At 44.4% G+C, this 26,134-nt stretch overlaps 2 protein-coding genes across 2 annotated transcripts in view; both read right to left on the bottom strand.

Moving 5' to 3' along the window:
* The window catches only part of sdc3 (syndecan 3), a 33,761-nt gene extending 32,300 nt beyond the window's left edge, over positions 1–1,461 (bottom strand). The window contains exon 1 of the mRNA XM_084563249.1: positions 940–1,461. Coding sequence (XP_084419375.1) covers positions 940–993 — 54 coding nt within the window. The 5' untranslated portion in view covers positions 994–1,461. The remainder of the gene's footprint in view (positions 1–939) is intronic.
* A 1,133-nt stretch (positions 1,462–2,594) lies between these two features.
* pum1 (pumilio RNA-binding family member 1) lies at positions 2,595–24,527 on the bottom strand. Its single transcript, XM_084563980.1, has 23 exons — positions 24,437–24,527; positions 20,475–20,647; positions 17,758–17,880; positions 17,385–17,453; positions 16,365–16,470; positions 15,563–15,756; positions 15,232–15,404; positions 14,851–15,115; positions 14,664–14,757; positions 13,594–13,692; positions 13,320–13,462; positions 12,902–13,040; positions 12,559–12,693; positions 11,839–12,138; positions 11,456–11,698; positions 10,091–10,361; positions 8,438–8,567; positions 8,108–8,242; positions 7,232–7,369; positions 6,454–6,579; positions 6,118–6,239; positions 5,470–5,662; positions 2,595–4,963 (listed from the first exon to the last, which is right to left on the bottom strand). Exons 2-23 carry the CDS (start codon positions 20,634–20,636, stop codon positions 4,832–4,834), a joined length of 3,492 nt encoding a protein of 1,163 aa, XP_084420106.1. The 5' UTR covers positions 20,637–20,647; positions 24,437–24,527; the 3' UTR covers positions 2,595–4,831.
* Positions 24,528–26,134: the final 1,607 nt, after the last annotated feature.

The following is a 26,134-nucleotide window of genomic DNA, read 5'->3' as shown; positions in this document are numbered from 1 at the left end:
TCGGTAACGGAAGGTGTGGGCGTGCTGTGGAGGGGTGGACGCGTGAATATCGGCGTGGACGGATCCGGAGAGGAGGTGTGTGTCGAGAAAGGTGGGGAGGAGAAGGAAGGGAGAGGGGGGGCTCGCGCAATTCTAATCAGCTTCCCGAGTCCTCGCGATTCCCGATGACATCATTCCATCCAATCCTCGCTTCGCGCACCGCATCGCCCGTTAACTTCCACCGTTACCCCACCCACTTTTTTTTTTTTTTTTTTAGCACAAACACACATTGCACGGCACACAAACACACACACACACACGCCTCCGGTTATAACGGGAGGATCCCCCCCAAGGTTGGATTCTGGCGATGAGGTTATCGTGAGATTAAAGCAGCGTGCGCCTCACACAGGTTGGACATCCACTCATTTCCTCACACACACACACACACACACACACACACAGTCTCACACACACCGTCCTGCAGCGCGACTACCCGGTAATAAAGTCGTTAAAGCCGCAGTATGACTGGAGCCCCTCGAATTAACGGCAGGATGTGAGCTGGTGACACACACACCACATAACGAGGCACCGCACGAAGACCCGTAATCAAGCCCAATTAGAGATAACCCGCTAATTACCGACACACACACACACACGCACACACCTCCTGACTAGAGGGGACGGAGGCCACAATAAACCCCGACACTGAGACACAAAGGCTGGTGTGTGTGTGTGTGTGTGCGTAAAAGCGGGGGGTGGGGTGCACAGAAGCCGTCAGCCCCCCCCTTAACAGGAGTCGCTGACGGCCAATGAGGGATGATATGTAGGTCGAGTGCAGGGTTTCCTACCGATCACCGACCGTCACCGTCTCATTAATGATGCACACACAAAACACACGCCCGCGCACACACACGCACACAGAAGTATAGCTCCCCGGTTAACAAAGGATCTGAGGCTTACCGTGGTGGCGTGAGCAAGCAGCGCCGTGAGCGCCAGTAGCCAAGGCAGCTTCATGGTCTTGGGTGCGCGGGCACAGCCTCCCGGTGCCGCCGCCGCCGCCGCCGCTGCCTTCACGGGGTTCGGGGAGGGGGTGAGGAAAGGAGGGGGGGCACAGGAGCTGGTACCGCTGCCGCCTGCTTGCTCTCGGGGTCTGGGTAGTCTGTCCAACTTCAGAGCGCGCCGCCCGTCTGCGCGACCATCCGTCCTTCTAGTTTTTAATCCAAGGCTTTACGCGCTGCCCCTGCTGCTGCTGCTGCTGCTCACCGGTGAAGCTAAGCGGCCTCTTCTCCCTCTTCTCTGTCTGTTTCTCAGAGTTTTTAATGCTCGAAACCTGATAATTTACTACCGGGAGATGCCAGACCTCGTCTCTCTCTTTCTCTCTCTCAGCGCACACACGGGCTCTCTCTACCCTCTCTCTCTCTCCCTCTCTCTGTCTCCGTGTGAACACACGCTCAGACTCTCTCTCTCCTCCCCCTCTCCGTTGAGGGCAGGATGTTCCGTATGGCGACGCTGCCTGGCCTGGGAGTTTGGCAGGAGGCGGAGGAGGAGTGTGTGTGCGCGCGCGCGCGCGTGCGTGTGATATGTGTGTGTTTAAAGAGATAGATTGGGGGATCTCCGCGAGCAAGGGCGAGGATGCCCCCTGCAGCTCGGTGAGGCAGCCGCAGCCTTTAAACACACACACACACACACACACACAGAAACGCGCAAACACGTGCACGCACGCTCGACGCACAGCACTCATGGCCGCTCACGGGTTGTGCCCTTTGTTTAGCGCCCAGGTGGCCCCCGGTTGGCCGCGTGCCCTTACTACACACCTTCACCTGTGGTCCTCCGCTGTGATTGGCTGTCTGTCGCCACGGTGATGTCACACCTGCGCCTGCGTAAAAGTCATTAATGGCATACGACACTCGCTCTGCTTGCGTCGCATAGCAACCGGGCAGTTTTAGCTAAGTGTCCCAAGCAACTCGGGCGTAAAATTAACGTCGGTTTAAAATAATCTCTCATTTAAAATAGTAACTTAAATTAAAGTACAAGGCGGCACCGCAATATATTTGCCATAAATAAGACGTGTCAGACTGAGCTTGAGCTTGCTCGGTTTTTGTTTTCAAACTCCGGTTTACCTGACCACGTGATTAACTTTTTAATCTAATAAACTGAAAATGTTCCTCGTAATAAGCAGAATCTATTACTAGACATTTAATTATGGCCAACAGCTACATTACAGGCCCTACCATTGAGTTAGTTTTATTTGTGCTGCTGTTTTATAAAACTATCAAGTTCATCATTTTTAATGTTTTTTAATATGGTTTAACACAAAATTCTTAAGCATTATGCAACGTGCAAATATTTATATGGGGACTAACTGCAATACAGGTAGACGAGTAATCCACTGTTGTACAAACTAAAACCAACAAGCAACTACAACATGATAAATATGGCACATCCAAGGTCGGAGCCAGTAGTTAATTCAGCCCTACCTTAAACAATAATCCAGATTTAACCGGCCATTCATGTGGTTTAAACGCTTTGCATGTAATGCACCTTCACTTCCTTCCTGGAGTTTTGTCAACAGTCCTGTTTTGTTATAGTCCGCTTTAAGAAATCAATGCCACCAACATAACATTCACTCATTCTTTAAGGTAACACCCAACATCCTCAAAACAAATTCTGGACAGGTTAGAACAGGTTTATTGTGTCTATGAGTCTCTTTAATTGATGCAACTGTGGAACCACAGGAACTATAGAGTGTTTTGATAAGACACCTGCACAATACCACCACCGTGCAGCCTGATAGCTTGTCACGCTCCTCTGGCTCATTACTTATGTCAGAAGTATTAACAGGGTTTTGGGCTCCTCAATGAAAACAGTTTTCTGTCTGATTTCACATTATTTGGATAACCCGCTCAGGAAAATTGTTATCATATTACATGACTTATTCTTTACAGGGTGCAGTCATTACTGTTGTGCGCTGCTGGTTGTCAGTTAGGGTCGTGCCATATTAAGGTGCCAGCCTCATTAATCAGCCACATTTATGGAGAAAGTAGAGCATCAGGAGCAGACTCCCAGGTCCCCTCTGACTCATGCTGTGTAGTCGCAGTCACTTCACTGCAGGCACATTCATTCAGATGATGACTATGGCACAGATCCTTTTTTTTTTTTTTTCGCTTTTAAACACTTGTCTGCAAACATTCAAAGAAGCACACTTGAGACAGTTAAATTTTCAAAGTTTTTTTGTTCAGTTTGGTTCCAAAATAAAGATCACACAATTGTTTAGAGACAATCTACAACAGGAGTTACAAAAAATAGTTGCCCAGGCAATAAGCATACACAGGTTCTGTTAACTATACACATATGGTTACAGGTGTGCTCGTAGTAAATATACACAAGGCTGCTCCAAATGTACACCGCGCTGTGGCGGGCTGCCTCTCTCACCCAAAAGGACATGGACAGTATGATACAGCACTTACAGCACTAGAGAAATGCCAAAAAACACAAGAATCTCCTCTGTACAATCCATGGGTTTACCCCCTGAAAACAGTCATGGGTAATTGAGGGGTTTGGTGGGGGTTTAAACGGGTAAAAGTTCTTTCTCCCGCCCGGCCAGCATACCCATACACATGACACATTTCATCGGGTAAAGCATTCCTATAAAAAGATCTTAAAAAAAGGACAAAAAAGTCAAACAAAAAGAACTTCAACATAAACCAGAAGACACCACTAAGTCTAACAGAACGTGTCCAATTGGGAGTCAGTGGGAGATTTGACGTCTTAAGTTAAGCAGTGACGAGATAAAGATAAAACCAAGCGTGGCGAATCTTTGTACAAGTACTACGCTGTATAGAAAGGGCTTTTCAAAACAAAAATTTGATATTACAATTTACAATATACAACAACTCATATGTCACAACCAAGGAGGTGAGAATATACACTGAAATGCACAGGTGTTTTTTTTGTTTTGTTTTTTTAAAGAGTGAGCTTTTTTTTTTTAATCTTTTTTTCTTCTCATACCAAAAAGGGTGGTAAAGCACTTTTACATTACAAGGGTTTACAAATGTACAATTATACAGTCAGAAGTATGTGGTCACTACTAGGATACATTATAGATACAGAATCAACATCAAAAACCAGAAAAACTACAAAGTTTTATATATATATTTATATATATATGCAAAGGTCTACACCAAGTATACACGTTATATTTATAGAAGCAAGACCAGAAAACGAATCTCCCATGCTAAATGATCTGTCTGCTGGTTAGCTGATGGCGTGTGTGTGTGTGTGTGTGTGTGTGTGCGCATTTGTCTATGATTCTGTGACAAATTAAATACTCCATCTCATAGTGGTAAATAGCTAGGATGGGAGGAGGAGGAGGGGGACGCTAGGATTGTGTCTGCAGCAGTAGCAAAAAGGAGAAATGATTTTTTTTGAGTTTTGACAGAAACAATGAAAACGAAGAAAGGGAAATAAACAAGAAGGGGAGTGAAGCGATCAGAGGATCAGGTCTCACCTCTCTCTTTGCTCCACTCCCCCCGCCCTCCTTCCCTCTTTCCCCCGGTTCAGCAGGCCTGGTCTCGGATGGGGGGAGGGGTGACAAAATAGACAAAAACTAAGGCTGCCTGCAGCAACAGGCTCCTCCCGAAAGGTTGTCATGGAAACAGTGGTGCGAGGGGTACTCCGCATCCCCAATGAGCAGAATTTGGAGGGATCAAAGTGGGCATGATGCTTTCTGAAGGGTCAGACCGGAGGGGAGAGCAGGGCGGGGCTGGTAGACAAGACAGCATAAAGAAGGTGAGTTGAAGGACGGGGGGAGGGGACAGGTCAGGTGGTCGACATGATGTGGGGGTAGGGCAGTTTACATGATGCCATTAGGAGGGCCACAGAGGGGGCCCAGGTCAACTCCGTTCTTCATGTAGTACTTCTCCAGCTTGGCCAGGATGTGTTTTCCATATGTGTACTTCCTCAGGGTGGAAATGTGAGGCCGGATCTGTCAGGACACACACAAAGACACAGACAGAGACACAGGTAAATGTGATTGGACATTATAGCCGCTATACGCACAACACTATCGATGCATTTCTCTTTAATGTGCACAGACATCGCACACCACCAACAAAATCTCTCTTTTTTTGTTTCCAGCATCAAACGCCCATTTATTTGTACTTATGTCAGCCTCTGCACCGCTGCCATGGAAACCACCGACACAAGTGACCGGAGTAAGATCAATTGATGAGTAGGCAAATGAGGAGGCAGGATCAATCGAGACACGACACTGATATCTTAAGCAAAGTCAACATGTTGACAGAGCTAAAACAACTTTACACAACAGTTAATACATCAACAGTGTACCTGATACTTATGGTGCAAGACATAATACCATTAGCCTGCGAGTATTTCCTGTGGTTTACCCAATACCGCACTTGAGGAGGTTCGTGTTTGCAACCATTAACATTTTGATGGGACGCATGCAATGATCCTTGACCCTCCACCGACCTTATGCATTACGATCTTGCGCTGTGTGGGCTCGGCCACATCGATCATCTTCTGCACCACATAGTTGGCGTACTGGTCCTTCATCATGGTGTATAAGGCACTGTGGGGGCCCTCAGTCAGGCTGCACACTTCATCTATCAGTACTGCCCGCTCTGCTCGTGACGCGTGGGTCACACACTTCTCCACAACGTTACTGGAGGAAGAAGAAGAGGGTGAGCATGATCTTCATGACAGAAGTTGTAGCAGTTTTCTCCTAATTCAATTATCTTTTTAATTAATTGTTTTTTGTATTCCAACACGTTGGTCTTTCCGTGCAATGTACCTGGAACCGCTTTGAATTTGCTGCCCTAAAATGTTGAGCAATTTCTGTAACATTGTCACTGATATGAAACTATATGCAGAAAGAAAGAAGATCATCCTCGTCTGCTGTGTTGGTATCAAGTTTCTACTTTGTACTGTTCTTGATTTATCATGTTCTGAGGAATTTCTACAGAGCACAAAGTGCCCACATGCCATGTACTATGGTGGTGAAGCATCAAAAAGAAACCCAGAGAAATTAAAGTTAAGATAAGGTAGGAGAAAGTAGTAGGAGAAAAGATCGTGTTACCTGAAGTCGTGTGTGTTTGTGTGCTTGTACAGGAAATTTACCTGGCAAACTTGTGCTGGCTGAGTCCCAGCACATTGCCTCTGATCTCAGCCACTATTTTACTCTTGTCCTCAGCGCGGCCGTGCTCCAGTACGTGCTGGATCACATAGTTGCCATACTGGTCCTAAATAAAACAAACCGCAGAGACACATTAGCTAAAATGTGAGGAGGACAGCTGGTGCCTCTGACGTCACATCAAACGCAGCCAACTTCAGAAATCTGGAGGCTCTGAGAGGAGCTTTGTCTGAGCCAACTTTGAGGTGTGATTATTCTGAGATACATAAACGGGAAGAAAAAGACGGACAGCAGAGAGTTCTAGTTTGTATTTTGTGTATTACCTGCACTAGCTGCTCTGTGTGTTGATGGAGCTCCTCTAGAATAGGCAGCGTCTGTTCAGGAAGGCAGTGTTCGAGAATGCGCTGGATGACTCGGCAGCCGTAAGGGTGAGTGGAGAGAGCAAAGACCTGAGAGACACATGCAAGTAAATACTGTTAGTCATTGCACACACACAAACACGGAGCTCAGTGAGGTGAACCTGTCGAGCTTCGCTCACTTATGCTGCAGAAACCACCTCGACTTACAGTACTAAATGATGATAGACATACTTGCTCACCCAGCCCACCCCCTGAAGGGAAGGTGAAGCAAATTCCCGACATGCTTTCAGCTACACAAACAAATCTGAGCCTCCGAGCGGAAAACATGTGGTTAAACGACACGCATTAGGGGAAAAACACTTTCATTTCAGAGAGACTTACTTACTGAGCATCACGAGTTAAGTCTCAAAACTGAAACCTCTTCTGTCTACTTAACATAAGGATAACATACGAACCCATAAATCTTTATTTTAACACCTTATGATAATGTAACATTTAGCTAGTGGGTAGAAAATGGCTGTTGCCACTGGGCTGAGGTTTCTGTTGCCAAGGTAACATACCCCATCCCTGAGAAAGGACCGAGCATGAGTGTCTATGTATTTTGGCGGTGACAATATGCTTGCCGCCTCGAGGCAGCGAAAGGGAATATGTGTGTGTGTGTGTGTAGATGTCGGCCAAGTACCGACAGGCTTCGGTGATTGAATGTGGAAATATTTTGCGTGCGAGCGCAGAGGGGACCCACCTGTCCCTTAAAGGCGTCGATGATGAAGTGCAGCGCGTGAGGCTGGACACATTCGATACACTTCTGCACAACGTGGTTACCGTTCTGGTCCTTCACACACTTCAACACATGGCCGTCCAGCTCCCGCACCATCTCACTCTGCAGTGAGGAGGAAGAGGAGGAGGAGAACAGAGGCAGAGGAAGACAGAGCAGAGCAGGAGGGAGGCAGAATGTGGAGAGGGATGTGTAATTGTTTGTGAGGAATCAAATACTGCCTGAAGGCATCCTGAAAACCTTCATTTTTCACTGTGGCTCACAGGCCAACAAATAACACTGGGCTTTTAGCAGATGCCCTGGAGAAACTATTGGGGTTCATTATGAAAAGATGAATATCTCTCTCAGTCACATACACACAGCTTACTTCCTCCAAAAACACTGAATTTAAGCAAAACCATTCCCTGTTGATATCCATCTACATCCATTTTACTACCTGCATTTCAACATTTGCATATAAACTGTGCCATCGTTAGCTTCATTCATGGTTGATGATAGAGTGCATGCAAGGAACCTGCTGTTACACAAGGCAGCTCCAACATAATGTGGATGAAAAATGCTTTTTCAGCACAGGAGTGCACCTCTTCATCAATGCAGCATTCAGCCGTATAAATAGATGTGATCTATGAGGAATCCACTTTCATTCACAACGGGATTGTAAGCACAAATTGGGACACTGGGATATTTAGCTTTTTTTCTTTTCAGTTAAAAATAAAAAAAATAAAAAAAAAGCAAATCACTGCAGGATTATGACAGGGTAAGTTTCACCGAGGTCATTTTAGTGCAAAGGTACAGTCTGTTTTGCTTGTTTACCCGCTCACACAGTCAAAAGGGCGTACTTACAATGACCTGCTGATCCGAGGGGATGAACTCCAGAGCTTTCTGAATGACCCTGCAGCCGTACATCTGCAGGGCCAGAGACAACACATGACCTCGGATCCTCTCTGCCAGAGCCAGCTTCTGGTCCAGGCTGCCAAACTAAAAAAAACACAAGAAAAGAAAAACAAGTCTGTAGCCCCTCTAATCCATTTGACAGTAGATAACACAATGCCTCATGTGTAAAACCCAGGTCCTAGTAAGGGGCTTTTATTCCCATGAATTCAATCATAGGCTCTTGAATCACAAACAGAACGCACATGCACTTTGTGATGATAACCAGCCTCGCTTACACACCTCAAAGAACTTCTGGATGACGTAATTTCCAAAGACATCCACCATGAGCTGGTAGGCCGCCTGCAGTATCTCACTGAAGACAAGCTGGCGCTCCGCTGAACTTGCTCGCTCCAATTTCAACTGGATAAACCTTTAAAAGACAAAGAGGATATGAATTATATTGACTACAGGTATCTTTTATATTACGTTCTTGTTTTGGTCTTCAATCCTTCATTTTAGTTTGCTTTTGCAATATATAAAGGCCACAGGCCGCTCTCCTCAAATCCACTTAGTAGATAAGAGATTTACCAAGTTTGAACAAAACCGAAGACAAAGACAAATAAACACAGCGGAGAGTGACAGAGTAATAAAGTAGAGACCGATGCACAAAGACAGAGAGAACTGCTCCTGCATCCTTAACCCGAGGGAACAGTCAGACAAAATGAGATGAAATTCAGGGTGGAGAAAGCACAAAGAGGGAGTTGAAGGAACCGAGCAGCCTGTGAGGTGACGTGATGGATGCCAGGCGGAGGCAGAGATAAAAAGATTAGGGATGCTGAAGAGACTGAGGAAAGAAAACGTCAGACTGGACACCGTGGTGTATTAATAGATAATTTCTGTGGACAAGTATGCACTGGAGGAATGACAGCTTCAGCCACAACAGACCCAGAAACCAGGACCCCGGCGTGGTCTCCTGGGCCACTTAATTAGCACATCTCTGGATTATAACACAGAACGAAATAGAGATGGCAACAGATCAATAATGACATTTGTTTGATTATGAGTAACAACACTTGAGATACAAGCATCCAGATAACTCATACTAAACTGTTAAAAGAGGCTAAAACGTCCACGTCAAACAAGTATGTGAGTGTGTCTCAGTAAGAACCTCAAATATGGCAGCATAGTCAGTGGAGGACAAACACGAGGGTTTGACCTTGAAACGTTCACATTATCTATTGAACAGAAAGAAAAAAAAAAACATGAAAAACCTGACCGGGCTGTTATCAAAACCAAGAGAGACACAGACAGATGATGCAAGTTGATGACATGTCTTGCGATCAAAGGATTAGACAATGGATTGATCAGCCGATTAGCAAAAAAAAATAAATCTGCAACAATTTTAATTAATTTTCTCAATTTACTTTTCTCAGACGTGAGGATTTGCTGCTCATCTTGTGTAGGCAATTGGACATAGCCGGGATTTGGCTTTAGGAAATGGGCCAACTAAATGTTAGAACAGTTATCCACCATGTAACGATTAATGAATGAAGTAACTGGAATATTAATCAATGAATATAATGTATAAAGTTGGTGCCTTAGACTTGGCTTTACTTGCCTTTTGTTTCAGGTTTTGTTACTACACTTGAATAGGCATTCACTGTTCAATGTGTGAAGTCTGCAAACTGATCCTGTACATTAAAACACAAACTGCAGTCTCCATTTTATTAGACCTGTCTACCGTGTGATATCCAGCTAACCTGCCAGACTGCTGTTATTAAAGTGTATTGGGGCCTTCAGGGGTCACATTTTGATACCGACTTGAGTGACGTTATTGCACTGGTCACCAATTTAGAGTGAAAGGCTCTGTAATCACATTGTGACAGACCTGCAGCGGTGGTTTATAAGCGCATTATGCGGCATTTGATTTTAGAGTGATTTGCTCATGTGCACCTGCTGCCGTGCTGATCCTGGCTGAACTCCATGATGTGGCCGGCGATGTCTCTGAGCTGCAGGTTGGGGTAGCGGTTGTTCCTGAAGTCCTCCAGCAGGCGGCTCCGGCCCGACGGCATCACGTCCGACATGCCGTAGCGTAGCCGTGACGACGGGAACAGCTGGCTGCTGGGGGAAAAGAGCGAGGAGCCTGAGCTGGCGGCGCTACGGTACTTGGCCTCCGCGCCTGGAGCTGCAGAGATGAAACGCCCGCTGCCATTGGTCAGGCCTCCTGTGGGGTCAGACAGATAAGAGGGAGGTGAGTGTCACATTCTGCAGAAACACAAAATCTAAACCAAATATCAAAGCATAAAACAAATCCCATCCATATCTTTATTATAAAATCAGGATGGAATACATTTTTCCCCACACATACAATCTTTAAAACCTCTTCTCTTTCTACTTACAGTTAACAAAAAGTCCTGAAAAGATGGGTTAATATAAATAGTTTCTAAATTGATGACACTGCAGTATTAAAATTTTCATATGGCACCATAAAATTTAAATTTCAGCTCTGCAGCACAGAAACACAGCACTGGATGGCAGCACTGCCCAAAATCTAGAAACCAACATTCACTGAAAAGTGTTTCCAATATCCATTTCCATTTTAATGACAATTATCTCATTAAGGTATTTCTGATTCAGCCTTTCAAACAAATCCACTCCAACCTGTTTAATTAACACATGCAACATCTGTAGTTAAATATGTTGTTTTTGTTTCGTTCGTGTTGTAGGAGAATGAGTCACCACCGCCAGAACATAAACACAGAACACAGAACATAAACATCACACTTGTGTCCGTGCACAGTGTGGTCCAGAACATCTGTGCCGACAAACGTGTCCTCCTTCTAAACACGCCATTCACTGCAGTTTATATTTGAACACCATGACACCTGCAAACGCTTGCAAACCGCAAACACCAAGTAATCAATCACATTCATGACGAAGCCTCGGCTTGGCTGTCACTTTGTTTGACTGTCATTTCATCAGACTTGCGTTGACTGTTTGCATTACACCTCACTCTGCCAAATGTCAATCATGCAAAACACAAAGGACAAAACCGGAGACTCAGACGGTAATTAATACCTGTCATACAAGTCTACCATCACGTTATGATCTTTTGGTTTGGAAAATCTTGCTTACTGAACCACAGCGGATATTGAGCTCGACTGGACACATTTAATATGTGAATTTAAAAAAAATGAAATAAAATGTGTCTGGGGAAAAATGTTCCAGCTTCTAAAATAATCAAAAGCGTTTTAGAAGACATTATTCAGGCACAAAACTCAAACGACAACACAAGTCATCAAAATCAAGGATGCTTACCAAGATTGAGGTTGGATGAGGAGCTGTGATTGGACAGGGAGGGTGGGGGTGTGAGGGAGTGGGAGGGCCCCTGGTTGGGTAGAGGCATTCCCACAGGACCAGGAGACGGACTGAAGCCCAAGGTGCCGTTATAGAAACCTCCATGGCCAATCGGGGTGAGGCTGGAGGGTGTGCGTTTGTACAGCTCACTGTTGCCTGTAAGGGAGTCCCGTCTGGAACCACTGCCTCCACTTGAGTTGGCCACTGGAGGGAGACAAAGATATGAATTTGATAACAGGAATTGTGTAATATCAGATGTTTATGTATATATGTTTTATTTCAGTATATTTACATTTAATTTAAATGATTAAGCACAGAAAAAATAGAGTGAAAAGGGTGTATACCTGCAGTGCCAAAGCCTCCCAGTGTGGCCCCAAGAGTGGCACCAAGGGAGGATGAGGCAGGCTGGCTGAAGCCCAGAGAGGCAGACCCTGGTCCAGGCTGAGCAGAGCCTTGTGAGAAAAGAGAGGAGCTCTGGGAGGAGGAGCTGAGGGACGAAGATCCATAGAAGGAGCTTCCTCCCAGAGCGCCACCAGGGCCACCCTGCTGCTGAGGCTGCTGGGATGTCATGGCACGGAACGGGCCGTTGGCCCCGCCGCCCAAACCACCGTTGGCACCACCTGCGGAGGCTGCTGCAGCTGCAACTGGAACAGGAGACAGGAGGAAGGACAAAAGGATTTTACAAGTGTCCTTTCAAACCAGTCTTAGTAAATCAACCTTCATTAAAGCATAAAAGAAGATAAAGTATGTTTAGTTTTACTTCTTTTGACAGTACTTTGCATTAACTTCAACGTGATGTAAACCCTAGATTACTTTGATACTCAACAACACTGTCTCATGTGAACTCCTTGTACAAATTTAACCCTAGACTTTAATGCGCAGTCTCATAATCTGATAATTGTACATTCTGGCTAAATGGGACATTCAGAACCAGTTTTTAAAGGCCACAACGTGTAATCTGTTGTTGTGTGTGCACGACAATCGTCTTTGTGCCGTTGCCTTGAGTGAACAAGAGAAAGAGGTCAGGCTTTGGACCATGTGCTCAAAGTGAATTACTGTGTTACCTGCTTGTGCTGCGGAAGGAGATATGATGACAGAGGCGGGGGCCATGAGACGGACAGGGCCACTCCTGGCTCCAGTGTTGACCACCAGGGCCCCTGTCTGATCATAGTAGGCTGCAGGTGCTAACACTGGGTACCCTGAGGAAGAGACGCCAACAAAGGAAATGTTAACAAAAATGGATTCTAACAGGTTTGCTTCATGTAGATACGGTTGGTGAAGCCGGCCTCTTGTTTGAATACTGTGAGATCCTGTATCTGTAGGACAGTGGTATGATAGCTAATGTAATTGAGTTTGTAGGGACTGTTTCTAAAGTGATAAAACCAATTTGCAGAGTGTTGTACTCACCAGGGACTCCTGCTGCTAGCCCCTGTCCAAAGGCGAGAGCCGAGTTGACCGCTGCCGCCGCAACCAGCTGGTCATTCTGCTGACCCTGCTGACCCTGGCTGGGGGTCAAAGGTCGCTGGTTTCCTCCAGCACGCATCACCTTTACAAAGCAAGACAAAAAGTATTTAGATTGCCATAATCACTATGCAAATTCATACAAAAACTGTGCTACCAAATCTCCCTCAGAGAGAACCACTGTAAGTTTCTATCATGTACAGCTCCTGTAATCTACCAAGAGTTTTTTATCGATATATTCAAACAGAGCTGCAGTAAGACTGCATGCTCATTTGCACTGGCACATAAAAAGAGCTGTGACAGAAGCATCTTGAGCCAGTGGCAATCAGAGTGTCTCTTTTTTTTTGGCGGGCAGCCGACTGACCTGCTGTTGGTTCTGCTGGCCCTGGCCTGCCGCCTGCTGGTTGGCCGAGTTGTTGGCTGCAGCAGCTTGCTGCTGGAAAAGGTTGGCTGGATACACACCCCAGGGCGTCACACCATAGTACTGTGGAGGCATCACTGCCGGACCTAGACACAAACACATACACATAGTGGCTGTGAGATGAGACGTCTGTGTAAAAGCTTATGGCAATCAGCTGTGAATTAAACATTTGTTTTAACTGCTTGTCTGCCTGTAAGTTAAAATATGCATGTCTCACCAAGTGTGGCTGCTGCTGCTAGTCCTGCTGCATACGGGTCTGTCCCAGGTGGTGCAGCACTGATTATGTAAGGATTGGGCACAAATGCAGGGGCCAGACCTGGAAAACACATGAAGGGAAAAGGTAAACTGGGGCCAAAGGGTTTTACATAATACATGAAGTAAATTCATTGAATTTCCTGCAATGAAGCTCTGACACTTTATAGCCACTTAAGAGTAAAACAGCTAATCCATATTTAAGACCACAGATAATGATCAAATAATTATCTCCATGTTTAGGACTGAAGGTTGCACCGTGACCAGACATTCAAACTTGTCAAGCATTGTTTGCTTTTGAGTAAACACGAGAAATACTGACCATCTTGTTTGCAGCAACATGTCAGGTTTTGTAACTTTTCTTCCCCAGCATGGGAAATTGCATCACCTAAATAGTGTCTCATTATATTTTAAATTCCTGCAAATAGCATGTTTATGGGACTCGTGGGACAGTGTTGGGACGGGTTTATGGCCTCTCAGCACTAGTTCTTAAACTGTGCTGTCAGATCATAATCACTACAGCCACAGCGGATGTGTGGTGAAAAGATGGCCGTCTCAGAGGAGGGGAGGAAGGAGGGAGCTGTGGGTTTGAATGAGGAGTACAATGACAACTCCTCTCGCCTTCACACAGCTGAACAATCACAGCGTGAAGTGGATGTGAATGTCGGATTGTCGGTTCCAGAGACACTCTATCCAACAATAGAGAGGTGTGCAGGTAGGAAGCTATTTGATCATAAATCCTACTGAGGTCATAGTTCTGGTCTGATATTTCAAATAAAGTCACATTTGTTTGTGTTTTAGTGAATGAAGACACATTATTGCACTCTCCATTCAGTTTTAAAGCTGTGTGTAATGAATAACTTCATTCTCTTCACCATTAAATGCAAAATATTTGATCAGACAAAAACTATGAAGATATCTTTCACTTGAGAGTAGGCTTCTTGGTGAACTGAACTTCAATGTTAAAAACATCTCAACTGACAAATGAGATGCCGACATTGGTCCGTGCTTCACTTATCAAACACACACTCTTACCAATGTGAGGCTGCTGTGCGGCTGCCAGAGCGTACTGCTGTTGCTGGGCTGCTGTTAACTGCTGCACTGCTAGGGCGTTGTTTCTCTGAAACAGCTGCACACAGCACGGGGACAGATGAATCAGTTAAATGTCAGTTGAGCTGAAGATAAATGAATACATGCTGCTCTCTCTGCCTGTAGCCCTCACCTGCTGCTGGTTAGCATAATCAAATAAGCCCACAGTAGGAGCGGAGTCCATGGGCATCTGAGAGTTGTAGTCAAACTGAAGCGGCTCCATCACTGACTCCATGGGGTCCATAGTAACACCACCTTGTTCCACGCCAGAGAAGTCTTCAGGAGGTTTGGGGCCTCCACCACCTCCCAGTGGTGTCATGCCCTCAGCCCCTACACCGCCAGGTCCTCCCAGTAGGTCACCCTCTGGGCCAGGGGCTGGCATGTTGCCTGGAGGGCGACTGCAGGGACAAAAAAAAGAGGCAGAGGTTTGATTAACATGGGAAAGGTGTGTAGAGTATCAAACAGCTCCACAGCGAGGTGTGAGTGTGCGTCTTTTTGTTAAACTGAATCCTACCCAAACTCTTTGACGTCGACATCAAGGCCGTTCTGTACAGGCAGCCCGTTGGGGTTGATGACGTCGCTAATGACGTCAGATTCACCTTCCGTTAACTCTTTCAGTTTCTCTCCTTCAAACGTCGTCTTTGGCTTCTCCCTCTTCTCCTCCTCAACTTCTCCATCCCTCTGCCCCTGAGTGACGGAGACACCATAAGAAATGATAAAGTCAAAAACAGAGATACAACATGACAGCAAGCAAACAAAGAAAGGAGTGAAAGCTACAATTTTCAGGATGAATAGAAAAACAGAGATGCAGAAAGAACAAAAGAGAATGAGTGATCTTGACTTACATAGGGTCCTTTCCGGAGGCAGGAGTCGAGTTTGTCAGCCGGCGAGGAGGACAGGACATACTCGACCATGCTCACACCCAGCCCTCCACTCTCAGACCGTGGCGACATTACAGAGCCAACCCCAACTTCACCTCCGCCATGGAAACCCTGCCCTGGCCGACGGGACACCATGATTGGCTGAGACACTGAGTGATCTGTGGAAGGAGAAACAAGGACTGTTAGATAATAATCATGCACAAGAAGGTTGGTTCATTTTAAAATTTACTTGGATGAAACCATGTGAGAAGAATAGAGAGAAAAATCAGCTTTACAACTCAGACATCTGAAATGTGACAGACTACACACCAGGTTAAATAAAACCTCAAAAGTGTGGAAGACTACTGATACAGATTTTACCAATGTGTTACAGTTTAAATAAATGTAGTGGATGAAAAAGTACAATATTTTGACTGAAATGTAGTGAATCTGATCAAATGAACTGAAGCAAAGCAAAGAAATACTGCACATTGCACAACTCAGTGTTTCTGTCATCGTTTTGTCCACAGAAATAACTACACAGCGTCGATTTGAACCAATAGAAACCTCAAATCTCATCATCCCCGGGGAGAACATAAGAGTGATTTCACTTTGACATCAGCGTTTGATCCTGGCAGGAATCTAAATATATATTTTCTAACTCCAGACGGTGGTTTCTTGATGTGCTTGTGAAAAAACACACCTGCCATGTTTCACAAAGTTCCTGCATTCATCACAGCTTACTGTCTGTCACCGTATCACGAACATATCCCAGACTGGTGCATACCTGATGCACCCCATGCACTGTCCCTCCACTGGTCCAGGAAGATCCCCTTTGGTCCGTCCTTCCCAGAATCATCTGTCTCCCAGAATTTCTTACCAGTCAGCAGCTGCTACAGAGACGCAATAAAGAGGAGAAACAGGTGGAAAAACAAAAAAGTGACAAGGTTACAAAGAGATCACGAGCGCAGCGAAGAAAGGGGAAAATAAAAATCAATCTATATAGAGTGTAACTGGCCTTCTGAGCAGAAAGGCTGTCAGATCTAATGGAGCAACCTCCAGATTTTGTTGGGCTTTGTTTTGTTAACATTTTTGGTGTCAAGCAGTCAGTGCTGCGCTGCAATTTCCAGTAACACACACATCTGCAGGAAGTATTTGGGGCCCACACTCAAACAAAGAAATACAGGCCCTTCTGACAAAAACACAATAACGCAAACTGCAACTGAGGCTTGTGTGTAAGAAAACCATAAAAGAAACATTATTAGTTTAAAATTTGGTTTGAAAACTGATCAGCTGAGCAAAAGAGAAAAAATTATCATGACGCACAAATGAACATTCATCGGTTCAGCACCATCAACAAGCCAAAACTAACTGTAGGCACTGGCCCAACATTAGCAGACTTACATGTGAAAATAAACAAACTAAGTGCCAGTCCAACCAGCCTAATATTTTTTTCTTAAACAAAAAAGCATCTCTTCTCATCTTTCAGAGCTTCCAACACTACTTTTGGCTTAAGGGTGATCCATTTCTTTTTTTCTTTGCTTTCCTGTTATTCAAGTTTAACTCTCTTTGTGTTATCCATCATGAGCCTATTCAGCCAGATGCCCGAGCTAAAATACACAGCAGACATTTTAACAACTCGTGTTTACAGGCTGCATGCAACTTTTTCAAAACCGGTTATTTTAATCTAAGTTTAGGAATGAAATCATGTATGGGTTAACCAAATGCTCAGTGATCTGCTACACTGTCACATATGACACCTTCTTCTTGACAATAGTGGCCCTGACCACCAACCCTCATGCCTTACCTCTCCCATAGCGCGTCCCTCCAAAGCCAAAGCCTGGAAGTCATGGTTCAGCTCGTCCATGGAGCGCACCTGCAGACAGGGAGCCCAGTCAGACATGAAAAGAACAACATGCTTTGCCTCTCATGCTCGGCTGATGAACGAACAAACTCAACTATAATTGCCTAAATAAATGATTTACCTCAAGCATTACAGCAGTCAAAACTAAAAGCTTTATTCACTCGAAAAGTAGTTCAAAATAGCATCACTTGCATTTTATTAAAAATATCATTGATCAGATTATTTCCATGTCTGAGGTAAGATCTTATTGTTGCACTAGTATGTTACTACTTGTCCACCACGAAGACATAACACACACACACACACACACACACACCTGGCTGTCGTGGATGTTGTCTCCAGTGGGCCAGCGATGTTTGCCGGGCTGTTCCCCATGCTGCCGCTGGAAGAAATAGTCTACCATGGCATCGTCCTGGGAACGTCCAGCGCCCGCCACACCCTTAGAGACACAAGCATACACACGCACTTTAGCCAGGAATTACTGACTGATGAGGAATTACTAACATGCACAGTACGTCTGAGAAACAAGTGGAGAAATGCAAGTATGGACAAGATTTACAGAGCTGATTATAATCAAAATGTACGTGTACAATAGCTGTGTACGTGCACACAGATTTGAGCATTAAAATGTAGGACATATGCATCAACATCAGTTTACTGTAAATGGTTAAATATATGGAGAACTATTGAAGGTGACAAATTAATAAAAGTTCAAACAGTGACAACACAACAGTTATTTTAAGCCTACAAGTTTTTATCTCTGTACACAACTTTTGTAATGGTTACAAGGCACTCAATGTCTCCATGAAGTAAAGTAATTCAGCTAAATAAATCATCAGGACATTAAACAAATGAACACCATAATGATATAATAATGGGCTTTTTGGTCAGTTAACTGAAACTTTCTTCATTTGTACAAAATGCCATATGTATTTTCAATACAACAAAACACCAGGGAAGATATTTATGGCCACATCCTCTCTTCTCTAAATCGACTCCAAATAGGAGGCATTTCTTTTCCTCGGCAAAGCTGAAGTTAACCTCCTGTCTTACTCACATTGAGGGTAAACACAAAATTCCCAACAACATCACGTCAACATGTGCTGGAAAAAGCTGGGCTTAGTCATTTGCTGTACACGCAAACCGTGCAGCAGGACACGTTACCCAGATGTCAGTCAGACCAAATTGTTATTTATCTGAAGGCCTAAATTGCGCTGACCAGGATTAGTCATGAAAAATACTAACATTGTTAAGACATAACAATTTACTATCACTTCAGACCATCTTGGTAGCTTAAAAACATCTCTTTAAAAGACGTTGTTTGGACTTCCAAGAGTCCAGATCAGAGCTGGAGTCCACATTTCAGACTGCCAAAAGTCTTGCCTGTCACTTAAAAGGGTTAGCAGGACACTGATGGTAGGTTTTAGCCTGCCAGACTAACAGCAACTCAGAAAAGGCAAACAGATATTCTGACTAAGAGCAGCAGCCGCTCCACTAACCAGGAAGACTGATTGGTAGCAAACAGCAAGGTATTACGGCAAACCCCTAATCATTGCAATAAACTATTTTCATTCAATTACCATATTTTCTCATTTACAATTCAGCTGATAAAATGTAGACAAATAAATAAATAAAGCTGACATGAAAGAGCTTCAACAATTTGTTATCAAGGCAGTCGTATTTTTTACATTTTACTCCATCAAAAGTTCAAAAATCAAGGAAGTCTGATTTTGCCATTAGTCAAGTTCAGATGTTTCACGGCATTATGTTGGTTTCATTTCCAGACACTCATTATTTGCCACTGCATGTGATCCAAGGCTGGCTGATGCCCGGCCTTTACCACAACAATAATAACGCCAGCTACATGAGCTGATCTTATTAGCGTTGTTTAGATAGCAGATATCAACCAACACACTGCAGAGGTCTTTAGGCTAGTGAGATAAGACTACAATCCTCTGGTTCATGAGATTCATGAAATGAAATGTACAACTAAAAAGGAAAAAAAAAAAAGCTTATAGTGAGCACTATTATACTCTTCTGGTCGATTTAATAATGCGGCTATTGTTACTGTTGTAATAACTGATTACAGTTGATCATTAGCACAGTTAATATATGGACATTTACAGATTCACCAACTACATAAGCCCTATTTGGCTGGTTGTGCCGATACATCAGACTGACAGGCAGGAACACGTTTTTAAAAACACTGACACGATAAGAAGCTTTGTAACAAGGTAAACATGCTCAGAACATGAGTAACTCAAGTCTGATCATTTAGATATTGTATGATGTATACTGATAAAGGTAGGGGCTGTCTGCTTACAAGATCAGAAGAATGTACATCTGTGTAAATTGTACGGACAAACAGTTAAACAGTGGGATGTTTCTTTTGGGGTTTTGGCACCTTTTACAGATGCCGTGCCACGCCAAACCTTAAAGCTGCTACATGGCAAGAGCAACCAGGGCTAATCACTTGCCTCCAGCACCTTGTCCATTATTACTCACTGGAAACAACAGGGAAATGTCTCTTTGTAAAGTCTGTCTGTGTTGAGCTCTCGTTATTTTTGCAGCTACTATCTGATTGATTGTTGTCTGGAGTTTGGTTTTCCTCCTGTGCCCCTGTGTGGGCATTTAGATACCATCTTTATTTCTCGGTTTTCAGTTGTATTGCAGCGTTATCGCAGGGTTAAGTTATTGCTGAAGCAAAATTGCACATTTCCTGCTGTTCCTGCTGCTTCACACAGAAGTCTTTCCATTGGCGAACCAGTGGGATGCTTTTATTGTGTACAAGTCAGAGGGGAAATCATTTGTTTATCAACCAATTAATTGAATTTAGCTGCGCTAATTTAGCTGAGCAGTTTAGGTAAACTACTCAAGCGTTCTGTGTGGTGCGAGGCCAAAACACTGGAACTGAGCCGTTTACAGCATGGATCAATACAACAAACTAACCCAGAGAGTGGAAAGAGCCTATTAAAGAGATATGCGTCCATTCATAAATGAATGAAAGGTGTCAGGGTGGTTGGTGTGTATTACCTGCTGGCTGGGGGGGGTGGCCTGGGGGGTCTGCCCAGTTGGAGGGGCATGTCCTCCGCTGCTCAGCACCACGGGCATGCTGGGAGATGTACTTCTATGGTGGGGGCTGAATGAATCCTGCCAGAGCACTGCTTTCCTCTTCAACACACACACACTGCTCATTCCACCACAGCCTGTCCAGAGAGAGAGAGAGACACATCGGTCACATGCAAGCAATGTCATAATAGACCAATAAATTAAACAATAAAACCATGTTTGATAAGCTATGACCAGTTCAAGTAGGGGTGGGCAATTAGGTCAAAGGAGTATCTGAGGAGGATGACAAGTGAGATTTAGTTGAACTCATGTGATCATGGGAATATGGTTGCCTGGAAAGTTTGACCTCTTCACCTCTGGTGCATCCTGATTTCACTTTGATTTAATTCTCGAGGCTACAAACTGAAGTAGAGATTGGTATTTCAGACATGTTCCACCAATTTGTTGGTCTGCTCACAGCTATTCTTCACCGCCATGTTGCTCTCTGTTTACAAAATAAGTTAGACCTCCAAGATGTGCAGCTGTCCTAATTGTGTCACAAACAATCACAATATTGCTTAGTTCATGTGGAGTGGGAACAGTTCACACAGCACCGTTAACTATTTAATGACGTGATCTGCACAGATAGCAGATCATACGCCAAACTAAGATCACTAAATCCCAAGTTCAACACAGAAATGATCAAAGATGGAGATCCCATGAAGCCTGAAGTCTGCTTCGCTTCACACCCAGCTAAAAATAATGCAGTCCCATAACTAACTCCCCCTGCTGAACAATCCATCATGAAGAAACTTTTTTTAAAAGGTGGTTGTAGTTTAAAAGCACTTGTGTTCCCTTGTATATAAATAAGAATGATAATGCAGTACACTTAAACACCACCACACCTACAGCCTTCACAGCCTACCACAAAGTTGGTACTAAGAAACACTTCAACTCTCTGTGAAGGTGGAATTTATTGCAGAGAGGCTCTATTGATCATGACTTTATGTGTACCTAATAAGACGGTCATCGAGCCAACATATATCTAGTCAGACCGATACATCAAGTTGACATCCCACACTAAAACTTGCACAGCTAGGTCCTTATGCCAGTGTGCAGGCTTATACTGTGAAAGCTAAAGTTTGCTGCAATTCTGTGACAAACTATGACGACATACAGTAAGGTTAAAAACACAGGTGGTGCTGCTGTTCTGTAAATCCTGTTATACATCAGTCTAACATGAATGAGAAGTTATCTCATGTAAATGGAACTAAAATAAGTTAAATCATTGTAGAAAATACACAGCCCCTCTTGTAATAATGAATGACAGAAACACATTTTGAACTGTAATTTAATCAATTACTATCTAGAGGGAGGACTAATGCATATACTTCACTTTGTAGGGACAACACAAACGTTAATAACACTGTACGTCTGAAAATCTCTGGGCAAAGTGGCAACCTGCCATTAAAGCCAGGACCAACAACCAGAGAATCAATTTACAAGGCAGCACGACATTTAACTGCCAACCTGCCAATCTCCATACTTTACTGCACCTCTGTATTTGGCTGACATTATGAATGGTATCGGCTCAAATCATATGGAACCCAAAAATAAAAGTTCACCACGTGAGAATCCAGTGAAACATCTACACGTACCAGTAGGTCACGGACTAGTTACCCATCTCTGGTGCAGGGTGTTCTATAAGCAGAAATGTGTTTGTTATGAAACGGTCTGTAGGCCTCACTTTAGACGGGACACAGTCGGAGTAAAAGTTCACACAGTTACAGCAGGTTTGTCGTAATGCCACAAGAATACACACTCAGCTGTCACTTTATTAAATAACTAATACAAGAGGAGCGCACTACAACTTTGAAAATGTTCAGTTTTTGTTAAAAGCATCTCTAATATTTAGTTTCAGTTTAATACACAGTTACTCACCAGTTCATTCGGTACACCAGTGAAAACAAATGTATACCAATATGATGCAACATTCCCATACTTCCTGACCATTTTAATATTCAGTTTACGTTGAAGAAAGGTGGTGATGATTCACATGCATGATCATTCTGGAGGATGTGGTTTGTGGTTTTGTTAAACTGTTTTGAATTAAACAGAAAACAGTTTCTATTATTTAGCCTAGCCCACAGGCTGGGGTTGTCAAAATAATAGAAACGTGTGTCAGTACAGTTCAATAGCACTTACAAACCGTGGCCTCCAAAACGAAAGCACAGTTGAATAAAAGCGCTCTCTATTATTTTAATGAAACGCCGAATACCATAACGTTCATGAAAATAAGGTTTAGTGCAGGGCTAGTATTTGCATTTGTTTGTTTACACTAGTGTACCTAATGAAGTGGCAAGAGTGCTTATTAGTGACACCATTTAAGCAAACGGCATATTCATAAGCATACCACCTCCTCATATAGGCCCACATTAGTGGAAACTAGGTGTACCTGACAAACATGCAACTGAGTGTACTGTATTGCGCAAATGGAACAATTTTAAAACTAACACTGTCTTAGTGAGTTTGCACAGGGGGGGGGGGGGGTGTTTACCGGCTTCATTTGCCGAGAAATTTAGACAAAATGGTGGTCTCTATTTTTAAAAGTTCATAGGGGCCTTGTTACTTAACCTGGGTAAAGAGTGAAGGGCAGCTTGCCATTGAGTGTACAGTGATAAATGCAAGAAATATGCAAGCTGCTTGGAGGTCGTGGGGAACATTTGCCACAACAGCCACACCGGCTTTCAGCGATCACAGGGATATAATTTGTATTTTACAGCCTCTCCTTGTCCAGCAAGCCCTAATCTCTGTTAAAATTAGCAGTTTCACATTAGTGTCCCTACAGGCCAGGAGGAAATTACAAGCAGTTATTTTTTTTTTTACACCGAGCCATATACAGTAATTACCTTTGCCATAGACTTGCCTGACACTGAATCTTCAAACACATGCAGCTTTCTCTGAGCAACACACCCCCCCTTGCACAAAGACAAAAACCACTAGCTGACCTGCTGAACTGTCCCAAAAGATAAAAACAAACCAGCCTGCCAACTGACCGCTCACACACCTCTTTGTTTTCCTGCTCCACTCTTCATTCAGCAGCGAGGAAAGGTTAGCGCCTTATTCCTCTGCTGCTTGCTCGAAAATCAGGCGGAGAAACACCCGGAAATCCAGCATAGCACGACACGGCCATTCCCCAAAGAGAAGCGCACACGGCTCGGTGTGCTACAAGTTTAACTCGGCACCCGGAAACAGGCACATTGCTCCATAGCCTAACTGGGTTAATCATTCAATACCGGGGATCAATCCACCGCATACCGGGCACAGACAGGGGTGTGACAATACCACCAGGCAACCTGCAGCTAGCAGGAGATAAGGTTAGGTGCCTCGATACTCAGCGGCATTTCTCTCCTGGCAGACATGACACATCAAAACGAAACGGAATCTGTAGGTGGACAAGTTTGGCCCAATTACCGGGGGTTTCCTTTTTCATGCGTCTGCGTCCACTCGCGCCAGTCACGGATCTGCTATGGAGGGTTCACTGCCCCATGTCTACCAACAATAACACGGCCTCCCGACACAAGCTCAGCCCGGGCCAACCGGTGGCCAAACACGGGCTACACACAATGTTTTAACAGCGATAGCAGTAACCGAACATCACTATCTTGTTATTAATACACGCCCGGGGGTCTACACCTGTCTGACGGGCAAGCAGCACCGCAGGTCCCGGTGACGCGGATGCTAACAAAGGCCCGAGAGCTGTCTGGAGCGGAAGACCGACACAACGGGAGGAAGGAGGCAGGCAGCAGAATGGGAGGCAGCCGCTTCTGTCTCGCAAAATACTCCCGTTTAACTCCTCCCGGAGCCACAATTGTCACAATACCCGCACCGACGGGTGACAAATTAACGTCCCGTTCTACCGCGACCACGGGCGAGGCGATACTCACCGGCGGAGAGGGTGGATGGTCGCGGATTTCGGCCCCAGTTTCTCTCTGACACCCCAGGCTTTCACTCCGACAACATGGCGGCTCGACGGAGGAGCAGGCAAGAGCGCTGCATGACGGGAAGGGATGAGAGAGAGGTTCATTGCGCCAACCGGGAGGGGAGGGAGGGTCATACCGGACCGGTCCCTTTGTTATAGAATATTTGTAGGGTGTATTTATTTTGCTTTTGTTTTGAAATCATTCACATATCTATCAATGGAGGGGGAAAAATAAATTTATTTACCACATAATCTCTGTGTCGTTCTTAACTAGAACGGGATTCGTCGAGAAAATAACAAAAACATTATTTAAAAAAATTTACAAACGATACATGCAGTCCTAATAATGAATATAATGTCAAATATGAGCATATTATCCTCTATTATGTGGCGATATTACATGACTTTTTCGGGATGGGCTGTGCACAATGTTCCGGGGTCTCTACGGTAACGGGGTGCTTGGCAGCCATGGCAACGTGCTGCGCCACACGGCCAGACGCGGAGTGTGCGGCCGTTGGACGCTCCGTTACACCCCCGGAATTTAAGCGGATGGCGAGAAGAGCTGGGTGTGTGTGTGCGGCGGCCCACGAAACAAAAATACCCTGGCGGGCTTTTGGGAATGTGCCAGTGGCGACCCGGAGGCTGCAGACCGGAGTGGAAACTGTCCTGTACCGGTGTTAGGCTAATGACGTAATGCGGATACAGTAGATAATGGCTGCCCCTAAATAAAATCTATGGTAATCATATGGACATTTATAGGTATGGCTGCTAGAGTCAGTCTGGATTATATGGCTTTAAGTATACATCTCTGACGTGTGCCTGTAAAGCCACATTTTATTTTTAGACTTGCATAGAAGTTGAAGCAAGATCTATTACCTGATTTGAACACATTTGCAATGTTGTTTGCAATATCTACACCGCTTCCTCCTGTGCCACTTGGCCAACAACAATTCAACTTTAACTGATTCTTGAATTATAATAATTGAATAAAACTGCAACAGGTCACATTTTATTCCACTCTGGGTAATCTTCATGACTTATGAAATCAAGTAGCATTATGCTGACAATCGAATCTTCACTGTCATCTTAATTTAATTCAGAATTAGCCCTCTTATGAATATTGTGCTGCTATCTCTGTAATATCGGGCTGTCTTTCAGCAACATGCATCTAATCGTTTCGAAAATCAGCATCATTGTAGAGTTTCATCTTACCAAAGCGCATTATTTGTGCCATAAATTCTGCGCCTCATACTGATATAATGTAATCAAGGAATGAAAGCACTCAAGTCATATTTAATGTAGAAAGTGTATTTTTATTATTTCAAACTCCACCTTACACCCAATAAGGTCGTCACCTCATACCTGTCTCCCTCCTTCCCTCTTCCTGTCTCCAGTTACATCTACAATAACTACTCAGAGCACGTCATTGCGTATAATACATTTTCCTCCCAGGTCTCCTTAATGGCCATGCTCTGACGGGGACCGGCAGCAGGAGCTGCAGGGGTCTACGCTATGTGATTAGTGGGATGATAATGGGGAGTATTAGATGGGTTAAAAGATGGTATGCAGAAAGAGAGAACCAGAGAAACAGGTACGAAGAAAAGAAATTAGTTGTGTAACCCTCTCCCCCGGGTCCCTCCCGCCCCCTAATGCAACCCCCCCT

The sequence above is a fragment of the Chelon labrosus genome (genome assembly GCF_963514085.1).
Source record: "Chelon labrosus genome assembly, chromosome: 16".
NCBI lineage: Eukaryota > Metazoa > Chordata > Actinopteri > Mugiliformes > Mugilidae > Chelon > Chelon labrosus.
The sequence above is the reverse complement of the archived record's forward strand: the minus strand, read 5'-3'. Positions and strand labels throughout refer to the sequence as shown.

Coding starts and splice junctions, on each gene's coding strand:
- pum1 (XM_084563980.1), bottom strand. CDS start 20,636: ATGAGCAGTGTGTGTGTGTTGAAGAGGAAAGCAGTGCTCTGGCAGGAT. Junction 17,454..17,757: donor ACAACATCCACGACAGCCAG/GTGTGTGTGTGT, acceptor CCCTGTCTGCAG/GTGCGCTCCATGGACGAGCT. Junction 15,757..16,364: donor CAGTGCATGGGGTGCATCAG/GTATGCACCAGT, acceptor CTCCTTCCACAG/ATCACTCAGTGTCTCAGCCA.